General features: G+C 41.1%; 1 protein-coding gene across 1 annotated transcript; it reads left to right on the top strand.

Moving 5' to 3' along the window:
• The first annotated feature begins 267 nt into the window (after window positions 1-267).
• Window positions 268-1,589, top strand: LOC136528513 (putative expansin-B14). The gene is made up of 4 exons (XM_066521484.1): window positions 268-432; window positions 632-744; window positions 867-1,057; window positions 1,182-1,589. The coding sequence occupies exons 1-4, from the start codon at window positions 273-275 to the stop codon at window positions 1,510-1,512; spliced, it is 795 nt and encodes a 264-aa protein (XP_066377581.1). The 5' UTR covers window positions 268-272; the 3' UTR covers window positions 1,513-1,589.
• Window positions 1,590-12,025: the final 10,436 nt, after the last annotated feature.

Raw genomic sequence — 12,025 nt, 5'->3', positions numbered from 1 at the left:
CGTATATAAGGAAAGGAGGAGATTATAAAAAGCTAACATGTAAGTAAAGGAAATATATATTCATATAGAAGAAAAGGAAAATTCAACCAGCTATGGAAGAATTCATGAGAAACCGTGATTAAGGAAACTCAAGCAACGTCAGTGTCCTTTATTTCTCAGCTGCCATGGAAGATGTACGTACAGGCCGGCTATAAATACATGGCTAGATCATTGGATACATATACCCAACAGCTCTAGCTAAGCTAGCGCGCTCGTGTAACCCGGCTTCCGGCATGGCTTCCAAGCAGATCGGCCGGGTCGTCGTCTTGTCCTGCTTCATTGCCATCATGGCTCTGGCCTTCCGTCCCTGCGCATCCGTCGAGCCCATGGACGGCGGCTGGTCGGACGCCGGCGCCACCTGGTACGGCCCTGCCAACGGCGCTGGGACCGACGGTACGTACGTGTGCATTACCATGCATCTATCTCATGCACGGCCAAGATGCATGCATGTGTACGTTTTCATTGCGAATGCAGCATGTCTTGATATATAGAATAGACGTACACAATATATGTGCGTACACAATGGCTGATGCCAGCCCGCGCTCATCATCTACTAGATAGTAGTTTAATCTTTGTGTTGGTATATATATAGGTGGTGCGTGTGGGTACCAGGGTGCCGTCGACCAGCCGCCCTTCTCGTCAATGATCACCGCCGGCAGCAATTCCATCTACCAGGACGGCAAGGGCTGCGGCACCTGCTACCAGGTACGTCAGATCATTAGGTTACGTTCATCGATGGGCCGGTTCATGCAGTGCAAGTTAACCCGTACGTACGTACTAGCTAGTAGCTAAGGTTATTACTAAGTGTTGGGTTACTACTTCTCCAGGTGAAGTGCACCGGCCACGCGTCGTGCTCCGGCAGCCCGGTGACAGTGGTCCTCACTGACCTGTGCCCCGGCGCGTGCCAGTCGGAGCCCGTTCACTTCGACCTGAGCGGGACGGCGTTCGGTGCCATGGCGAAACCCGGCCAGGCCGACCAGCTACGGAACGCCGGCCGCCTCCCAGTCCAGTACACTCGGTATATACCTCACTGCTAGCTAGCTGCATCATGATCTGCATGCATATGACGACGATGATTAGCTGCTTCCCTTGCACCGTCGTCGTGACCTGACCGCGCGTTGGCTGTCTGTGTATGCGTGCAGGGTGCCGTGCAACTGGAACGGCGTGGACGTCGCCTTCAGGGTGGACGCCGGCTCAAACGCCAACTACCTGGCCATGGCCATCGAGTACGAGTCCGGGGACGGGGACCTCCGCGCCGTGGAGCTGCAGATGCAGAGCAGCGCGGCGTGGGTGCCCATGGAACGCTCCTGGGGCGCGGTGTGGCGCTACAACTCCGGCTCCAGTCTGCAGGGCCCCCTATCTGTCCGCCTCACCTCCGGCTCCGGCAACACCCTCGTCGCCAGCAACGTCATCCCCGCCGGATGGCAGCCCGGCAACACCTACCGCTCCGTCGTCAACTTCGGACAAAACTGACGAACTACGTGTACTCATGTCTCAAATCCAATAAGATGCAGCATGTGGCCTGCATGCTAGATCATATCAATGCTCTTGTCTCTGTTGATGCTGATCAGCCAATGAATAATTGTCGATCGGAAACTCAACATATATAAATAATAATATAATGCAAGCACTGGAAATAAATTTTAATTTACTCTTCTGTGATGATGTTGTTGGTGTTACGCTTCAAGAATGTATACTCGACTTGAGAACATGCATGCATACCACTGCTGTTTGCATATACTAGTCCGTCACCCCGTGCTTTTGCACGGGCTAGAACCTTGGAAGACATAAGGACTCCCTCTATTCTTTTTTATATGTCACATTAACTTTCTCATGAGTCAAACATTACTATCTTTAACCATTCATTCTAAAAAATGTTATAGTTTCGTAGCATATGAATTATACATTGTGAAATCATTTCTCATAGTGAATCTAAATTAAAACATAAATCTTATGTCATGAACCTGTATAGTTATGTTTTGAAATCGATGATAAAAGATACACATGTTTGATTTAGGACACAACTAATATGACATGTAAAAAGATGAAGAGAGTATTAGTTACTCCCTCCGGTCTAGTTTATAAGGCATAGATTGACATGGCACAGTTAAACTTTGATCATTTATTCGTTTTATATTGTATTGGTTATGATTATTGGATAGTATTTCATTACAAATCTAATCGCATCAAGACTATATTATAGTAGGTAAAAATTATTGGACATATCATTGTTTAAAGATATAAAGTCTGAATATTAATGTGCTTGTGTGTCATGTAAATTGGATCAAAGGGAGACAGTATTGTTTAGTACTTCTAACTAATAAAAATCAATTATATTGAATTATATGTTTTTCTCCTTGTTCATTTTCTAACACAATAGGTATAACAAATACTCTAGTTGTGATAAACTTACCAATTATAGTTCCATATATAGGGATGAAAACAGATCGGATTGGAGTGGATAATGGCTTTTCCATATCCTAATCCATTTTTTCTTCTCGGATTCGGAGCGGAGGATCGGATATTATATGGATTTGGATGCGAATACATATTTTTTAGGATGTCGCAAATGGTACGGATTTGGACTGGAGTCGGAGCGGAAGTGGACTTTTTTAAGTCGGATGCTATGTGCTTACATATTATTTTTTATGATAAGAAACAATTCATTAACCATAGTCATAAAGTGGCAATACAACTCGAAATAATCACCATCAATCCACCACTTCAATTTAAGGGCTCACAAAATTAATACAAGTTCTTAGTTTGGGCTAATTTATATTCTTGCTGCTTGGGCTCCTTAAAATATTTGGATTATCCTATTATAAGCGTCGGATAATCCGTGTTTAATTATTGGATAATCCATATCCGCCGGATTTCTCCAATTCCATATCCTACACCGCATCTGCATATAATCGGATTTAGATTATCCGCATCCGCATGGATATTAAAAACACTTATCCATATCCTTAAAATTCGGATTTGGATCGGATCGGAGTGGAGGATTATCCATACCACTTTCACCCCTATCTATATATTGTTCATCCATATCCATAGTTATTTTCCCATTTGAATCCTACCTCTTTGTATTTTCAATTTTGTATTTAGTCGAGACATTATTGCACCCTATATCCTATGACATCATGAATCTAAATTGTGTTTTTAAAATTAGTCTTATTGCTTGTTATTAAAAAATTAGTCCTCAAATTAAGTTGAAAAACTCTTTTACCTTTTACTAAAACATCTTTTGTACCTTTTAAGATAAGAACTTTACGTCATTGACTGCAATCCTAAGTACTATGATGACTTAAGCAGTCATGTAAACACATGCACCATGCTATTTAATATCAGTGGTTGATCATGAAGGGAGATCTACTATGGGTAGCTATGCTAACTGTTGACATTTCTAGGTTTTGTATCCTCGGCAACGGCGCTAGAAATGCTTGTTGACATTTTTTAGCGTCGCCACCAGGTTTTGTATCTCCGACAACGGCGCCAGAAATGCCTATTGATATTTCTTATGCTCAAGTAGATAATTCCTCAAGAGCACAGAATATCATTATAGCATTTCACCCAAGAGTATTCTATGGTATCGTTATTTATATTTTTACCACAGGGAAGCAAGGGTTAAAGATAGTGATAGTTAACCATCACATATCTACTAACTAGATTACCGACTAGACTAAAGTGGGATAATTGATATACAATAAAGTGGGGTGACACACAAGGATCCAATCACGGAAAAGTAAATTGGAAATATAACTAAGTAGCAGGACAATAATAAAGAGAGAACTAGAATCCTAAGTTACTTTTATTCAAGCACTACTCTAGCTAGTGACTGTGGCTATACTGACAAATCAAGATAGTGCAGGGTAGGATGCAATAGCACTTGAGGCGTACCTGCCCCAAACTCACCTAGAGGGTTGATTGGGCACAAAGCACCACGAGCCCTATGATTTAACAATTAGACCTATCGTGGGGGAATACATAGGATGGACAGGGCTGTCACCACCTGCCAACTACCCTGATCTATCCGAAGGCCTAGCCACATTGCAAGGTACCCGATAGTATAAGCACCAATCTTACACTATTTGATACTACCCTAGCCTCACGTTAAGACTAGAGCATCAACTAGTGGCGAATAACCCTTGCTACAAAGAACCTACTTATCATAAAAATATAAGCATAACCAAAGTATAACTAAATAACAAGACTACTACATAAAGTAAAAGACTTGAAATAATACTTGCATAGAAAGTAACATACTAAAATAAATAAAGTACTTACAAAAGAAAGACAGAGCTATACCAGACTCCCGAAGACTGCTACAGAGCTCACACCAAGACTAGCTACTACTAGAAGAGCTACATCTTGAGAGAGTAGAGAGAGAGAGAGGGAGCTACATCTCTTGGATGTGTAGGTGTGTGTTACAAGTGAGAGGTGGGGGTCCTATTTATAGTCTAAAGTGGAGTGGGGTGTTGGTATTTATTAACGCACACAGATAAATCCGTAAGCGCACGGATACCGCTGTAGCTTTCACTCGGAAGTATTCTAAGTATCGTATCCACAGGGAAACGTGTGAGACTAAGTACGGTCTAACTTAACAAGGGGTAGCAACAAGGTTAGGATAAATAGGAGTGTAGAGAAGATAATTGAGGTTCTCTAATTCTAACTTGGATAAGCTATATTTTCTACTATTCAACTAGGGACATTACTAGGGAAAGACACCAACAGAGGATGCTTTTCTTCGTAACTGGGTCCTACTTGGCCTACAAATGGGAGGTGGACTACAAAGGATCAATGATGCTATATAGTACTCAACGAGGCTATATAGTACTAATGTCACACATGCGATCTACCACCGATCCAGAATGCAGGGTGCATCCACAATTAACCTAAGTCTAAGCACCACGCTTACACTCATGATTAATACTTTAGTCCCTCTAGAGCAGAAATAAAGCACTCAAAAGAGTTGTGAACCTGATGAAAAATATAAACACAATGCTTACTTAAATCAGAAGTTGATTAACAGAGAAATCTCGAAGGCAAGCTCAAATAAAACTTGGATCCGCCAAGGTACAAGACGTAGAGAGGGCACCGATAGACCGGCACCTCCTCCAAACTCTTCCCTCACTCTCCATCTCACTATTTCTATTTATAAGAATAGATCCTATGGAGGACTAATGTTCTCTTGATAGCTAGCTCTGATCTTGATGAGGAGGATATGAATTAGGGTTTCAGGATGGCTCCAGGGGGGGGGGGTAGGGGCTGCTATATACAGGCCGAGGTGGAGTAGGGGGCAAGGAATCGAGGTGGAGTAGGGGCAAGGAATCGCCATGTCATCGATCCGCATCAACTCCCTCGATCACTGTTGGATAAAGCGACCTAAAACCACCTTAAAATCAATGGTGTAGATCTTAGGAACAAGTACGAGGCAGCGGAGGGTGAACGGGCTTCGTGGCAGGTCGGCCAGCCTATGGGCTGGGCCGACCGGCCAACTTTCATGGCCATTTGGCCCAAGCTTCGGTGTGGTGTCTTCTAGAACCTTCTAGAGTTGTCCTTCGTAGTTTTCGCGGGTTGAATCACTTGTCGTCGGTTTGCTTGTTTAGAATGTATGACAGTGGTCCTAGGAGCTGTTTTATGGATAAATCCTTCTACAGTCATGAAATCACCAAAGCTCATGGAATTCATTAGTTTAAACTCCTATACCTATGTTTGGTGATGGACTTAAATATAAATGCAGGTTATATTGACGGTTTATAATTGGTGTTAGTGACCGTCAACAAGCTCCCCTAAGCTTAACCTTTGCTAGTCCCTGAGCAAAGTTAAACTCAACAATGGATTAGGAGTTGCTACTATGCTTTCACACCTCAAAGTACATAGACGTTCAATCAAGAATTCTCCTCTGTATTAGAATAAACTAATCTGACTTTCAAACTTACCCATATTACCTTCAACCATGGGGCTTCTTAGCCTTCACTTGGGTCTTGAGCAATTGAAAGACAGAACGGTCAAGTCAAGCACTATGTCTCAAGTTCTTTGTTTCACCGCTGTTCTGGAGTTTTTATAAGTTTTCAAAATAAAACTCAGAGATTCCTTTGTATGACACTCTCAAGTCTCTCAATATATGTGGTAATTGTGGATCCTTTCAAAGGCAACAATGTTGTTATGCCTTTTCTCTTCCTACAACTAAATCTTATGTGGAGTTTATGTGTAGGGGGAAAACTAGAGCATACTTGCAATGCATATATTGTAAAGTCAAACAACGGATCCAAAGAGAGTTGAGTCATACAATCAAATCAAGATGTGCATGTGTGTGGATAAATGGTGGATATATATGGTGGCTAACCTAATTCTACTTTGCTCATTGAAAACTTATCTCTCTTTTGAAACTTGGAAATAATTTTGCAAGGGAACAGGGGCTATCTTATTCATCTCTTTCTTTTTTTTCAGGCGGACATCTAAGTATCCATTGTTTTAGATATCTCGGACACTTGTCCATTTTTTTTCTCAACTCTCTTTGTTTTCTCTTTTGTTATGAATAACTTTTGCATAGCCCATGTCTCTTTTCTGCAACAAAACTTTGCGAGAGATATCAACAAGAAATTGGAGCATTTATTTGGTGGATCGAAAACCTATCAAGCATGCTTTTGTGTTCATCCCTAGTGTAGGAGTAAAACATTTTTAGGTGGATCTAGATGGAAGGCATGTTTTTGTGCCTACCCCAGTGTAGGAGTAGTGCATATCTAGGTGGTGTGTACGTGATCTTGATTTTAAGAGCATGACAAATCTCTCATAAGGGTCAACAAAGCTTGACAAAACTTAATGCAAAACAAGCAACATATAAGTGGAAGTTTTCCTAGCCTAAATAACATGTATGGCTCTGGTGGGTTTTCAAGCTTTGTCATACAAGAAATCATATAGTATTTTTGTGTTTTTCAAAAGATAAACCTCTAGAACTTTAGTGTCATTTGGAACAAGATAAACAATAGCTCAGACCTTCTCATATCACATCCATCAATTACCTAGACTTAGATCAAGCATATGCTACCCACGAGTTTCATGTTCAGAGTAAATCCTTATATCAAAACAGTCATATCCAAAAATCGGGAGAATTCAAGGCTGAAGACTAGGCACTTGAAAGGAATTACAACAGAGCAACTATTTATTATTTCCATTCAAGAGATTATTCTAAGTCCTCTTTATTTTATTCAGCTCTTAAAAACAAATTAAAACAAACTAGACATACCTTTTATTTTGTTTTTAATTTTACTAGATCACACATTATTACTATAAATGACTAATGCAAAGATAAATTTTTATTTTATTTTTCATTCATCATTTTTTAACTAATTAAAAAGAAACTGAAAACTAAAATGAAGGGAAAGAATACTTACCTGGATACACAGGAGTGCTTCTCCCCAAGCTAGCTCTTTCGGTGAGGGTTTGGTGTTGTAAGTTCTTTGAACCAAACTTCTCCTTATGAAGTTCATTGATCAAATACCTTGGTTCACTCTGAAGATGAGGATTCTTGTGATGACGCCTCTAATGGTGATGCCACCTTCTTCTGCCAAACCCATCCTGGTTTTGAGTTTGGATTTTGGTTTGACATGTTCAGAACACTTGTAGAAATTTAGAGAATCAACTGACTCTCCTATACTTTGCATGGAGTGTGTCCTGCTCATAAAAACAAGGTAGAGATCAAGTGCATGGGCTCTGTTGGTAGAAAAACACCAACGTAACCAAAACTTTATTCATTCTTCTCTAGCCTTAAGCACATGGAACAAGATGAAGTTCATGTTATGCGCTTTGTTCAATTATATCATGGGTGATAAGATCAGAAGATTGAATATGAATGTAGTATTTAAGTACATTTGGCTAAAAGGGTTGAATTGCTTAACACATGGAAGGATTGTCTATCTGCGCATAATGTATCACTCTTTACATGATTATGACTATCATCTTCTAGAGACAATATGTGCACTTTTTAGCTTATTTGGTTAAGACTGAGCTCAAGAAAGTGGTGCTAGGAACAAGTTTAAAGAACTAAACATGTTGAGTTAATCAGATTGGATTAAGTGAAATTGTAACTCAAACATGTTTGTTTCTTATTTATATTATGTGCATACTAGAATTAAGGAAAAACTTTTTAAATGATGACCATTTACCTTAGGATGTTATTTTTGTTATTGGAGCGTAATGACACCATGTAACGAAGGATTGATGACTCATGATGGTCCTTCCTATTTGCTTGAAGTTTTTCTTATTTGGCTAGCCTCGTAGTATGAGTTGTTCATGAGCTTCTTGTCTCCTAGATTACATCCTTTCTTGTCTCCTAGATTACACCCTTTCTTTCTCATCCTTTTGTCATGCCATCTTTCTACTCTTTGATCTTTTGACACCTTGTTAGACCTTCTACCTCACTCATTGTTTTATGCCTGCAAAGGATTAGTGGACATCACATACCCGAAGGAAAATACAATTTTGAAACATGGGTTGTTTGTCTAGAATTTTGTAATTTCCCTCTATGCTAATGAAAAGATAGTGTTAGAATTATTTTAGCATAGTTTTTGTTTATCATGCTCTATATAAGCATGGCTTCAAGGCAAAGGTAACTTGCAGCTAAAGACAAAGTGAATGATCTTTGATACTTACAGTTCTTTCATCCAAGGTGAATAAGATGTGTCTTCTTTGCGCCATGTTATTGGAGTTCGACATGTGCCTTGCTTCATCCCCAATTTGAATTCATCTCGTGACTTACCCAAATTGAATTGAGAATTTCCTGCATGGGTTAGTCCAACAAAATATCCAGTCTCTACTAAAGCAATTTTTAGTTCAATAACCAAACTAGACGCCATGTCTAATTTGATTAAGGAAGGCATTTTAACCTAAGCACCTCGCTTAATTTAAAAAACCTTTGGAAGTATGTCGAGTACTTCTAAACCAAAACTTACTATGGCAGACAAAGGTAACATGAAAGCACTATAGAGATTTACTCAAACAGAGATGAAAGAACACGATTGTTCTTTAGCATGTAAGGAAAATGGACCCTAGGTCCATTTACTTTGGATTTTGGTGTTTGATGACCAACACAACCAAATTGGACTAATGAATTTGTAAGTAATTGTTTTGTAGTTCAATAGGGTGGAAGACATGACTTGGACGAAGGCGACATGATGATCCCATGATCAACACCATAAGCAAGACCCTAGAAGCACAAGAGAAGACCTAAGATATCAAGCAAAGTCCAAGCACAAAGATGGGAACCAAGCTAGACGCAAGACCTCGAAGAAACAAGCATGGCAGAGGTGACCGGACGCGCCCTTCGTAAGGACTGGACGCGTCCGATGGGTAGTCCGAGACAGCGGCAAGCATCAGCAGGCGACCGGACGCTGAAGAAGAAACATGACCGGACGTGATGATGGCACTGTTCATCATCTCAGCAACACGTTCAGTGTGACCGGACGTGGCAGATGGATGACCGGATGCTCCAGGCAGCAGCGTCCGATCGGTTCTAGAAAGGTTCTAGAGTGGCGCAAACGCGACCGGTCGCGTCCGGTGGCAAGTGACTGGACTCAGCGCCGAGTCCGATCAATGCGCTAGCTTCAACGGTCGAGATGACCAGACGTGTCCGGTTAGGACGACAGCAGCGTCCGGTCAGTAGCAGAAAGCTAGGTTTCGCCCCCAATGGCTACTTTCTCTATGTGACTTATAAATAGACCCCAATTGGCCATTTGAGATGTGGAGAGTTGAGGAAACATACCAAGAGTGTTGATACACCATTTTAGTGATCTCCACTTGCATAGTGCTTAGTGATACATTCGGTGATTAGAGTAGTTGCTTTGCGAAGTGCTTAGGTTAGTTAGACCACCGCTTATGCGCTTGCTCTAGGTTTAGGCCTAGTATTTAGTGAGGTTTGCACACCTCTTACCACTCGGTGCTTGCGCACACCATTGTTGTACATCGAAGGGGCTTGTAGTCTTTTGAGATCACACCAACCGTGTTTGTGGTGTGGCCGCCACCGTGTACCGAAGGGAACAAGGCCCGCAGTGGTTCTGCCGGAAGCTTGATAGTAAAGACGGTGGGGAGCATCCAGGAGAGGCTTGCCAGAAGGCACATCAGAGACCCACTTATGCATGGGGAAGGCCCAAGGCTATCCACGGAGTTACCCGACTGGGAGCTTGGCCCTTGCGAGGGATTCCTTGTGAGGGGCTCCAATGAGGACTAGGGGGAAGCTTGCGCACTTCTTGATACCTCAATAAAAATACTAGAGTCATCGATGGGAGTTTGCATATCTCTATGTTACTCTTTAGCTTCCGCATTTACATTGTTTGTATAACTCCTTTTGCGGTAGAGATAGCAACACTAGCAAAACAATAGTTGCACATTTAGATAGTTTATCTTTTGCATATGTTTTGACTAGGTGAAATTAGAGTTCATAGTTTAGAGTAGATTTTTAAGTTGCCTAATTCACCCCCCTCTTAGGCGTCACGGTCCCATACAAGTGGTATCAGAGCTAGGTTGGCTCAATTTGGACCTTTAGCTTTACCGCCGTTGAGCCAACGCTATTTAGAGTGGTTGAGATGGATACCTCTAGGTCTCCACACTTTGACAGCACTAACTTCCCCTACTATAAAGCTAGAAGGGCTTGTCACCTTGAGGTGGTAGATTTGGATGTTTGGAGAGTCACTCGTGATGGGATGAAACCCATTAAAAATCCCGATAAACGCACAAAGAGTGAAGAAAAAGAAATTCATTTGGCATTATGGAGAGTCACTCATGATGGGATGAAACCCATTAAAAATCCCGATAAACGCACAAAGAGTGAAGAAAAAGAAATTCATTTCAATGCTAGAGCTAAAAATTGCTTGTTTGAATCTTTTAGCATGGATTTGTTTAACCAAGTGTTCACTTTAAATACGGCATATGAAATTTGGTTAAAACTCTAAGAGCTCCATGATGGCACAACTAATGTCCGTGAGCAAAAACATTGTCTAGCTAAACAAAATTATGATTCCTTTAAAATGAACGATGATGAGCTTGTTCGTGATATGTATTCTCATTTGAATGTAATTATCAATGAGCTCCATTCAATAGGATTAACAAAGCTAGATGATGCGGGCATCATGAGGAAGATTATCTCCATGCTACCACAAAAGAAATATGCAAGCATCATCACCATCCTTCACAACATGGAGGACTTAAGCACCATGACCCCAGCCATAGTCATTAACAAGATAGTGGCATTTGAAATGTCATGCGAGATGGGTCAAGAAGAAGCCTCTTCATCACTCAAAGGCAAAGCTCTCACATGTAGTGAGAAAAAGAAGATGAAGGGCAAGCAAGTTGAGACAAGCTCAAGCTCAAGCTCCTCAAGTGAAGATGAAGAAGAAGATGAGGATGATGATGACGAAGAATCAAGTGATGATGATCAATCTTCCTTCTCCACCTCCTACCTTGATGAAGAATCTATTAAGCTTATCAACAAGGTGGAGAAGATGATCCAAAAACTCAATGTCAAGGGTGTGCCCATCCAAATTCAAGATTTCATCTTCACCAATTAAAGAAATGAGCAAAGAAAGAAAGGATGCTGTGGATGTGGCGAGTTGGGGCACTTTTTTGAAGTTTGTCCAAACAAGACAACACTCAATACAAAGAAGAAGGCATGCAAGGACAAAGCCCTCACATCAATAAGGTCATGAGATGATTCTTCAAGTGAAGAAGAAGACCACCACAAGAGGTGCGGGCACAAGCACTCATCATCATGCACCTCACGTGTGTGCCTTATGGCACGAGGTAACAAAAAGCCTATCCCTAGTGATAGTGACAATGATAGTGATAGTGATGATGAGCTACCTTCTTATGATGAAATTGTGCAACAAAATCTTAACTTTACTAAAGTTTGCACTAGTCAACAAAAGAAGCATGAAAAATTAAGAGAAAAACTAGATAGCTCACAACAAGCTTATGCTACTTTGCTTGAACAATA

Source organism: Miscanthus floridulus, chromosome 19 (genome assembly GCF_019320115.1).
Source record: "Miscanthus floridulus cultivar M001 chromosome 19, ASM1932011v1, whole genome shotgun sequence".
Classification (NCBI taxonomy): domain Eukaryota; kingdom Viridiplantae; phylum Streptophyta; class Magnoliopsida; order Poales; family Poaceae; genus Miscanthus; species Miscanthus floridulus.
The sequence above is the reverse complement of the archived record's forward strand: the minus strand, read 5'-3'. Positions and strand labels throughout refer to the sequence as shown.

Coding starts and splice junctions, on each gene's coding strand:
- LOC136528513 (XM_066521484.1), top strand. CDS start 273: ATGGCTTCCAAGCAGATCGGCCGGGTCGTCGTCTTGTCCTGCTTCATT. Junction 433..631: donor CAACGGCGCTGGGACCGACG/GTACGTACGTGT, acceptor GTATATATATAG/GTGGTGCGTGTGGGTACCAG. Junction 745..866: donor GCTGCGGCACCTGCTACCAG/GTACGTCAGATC, acceptor CTACTTCTCCAG/GTGAAGTGCACCGGCCACGC.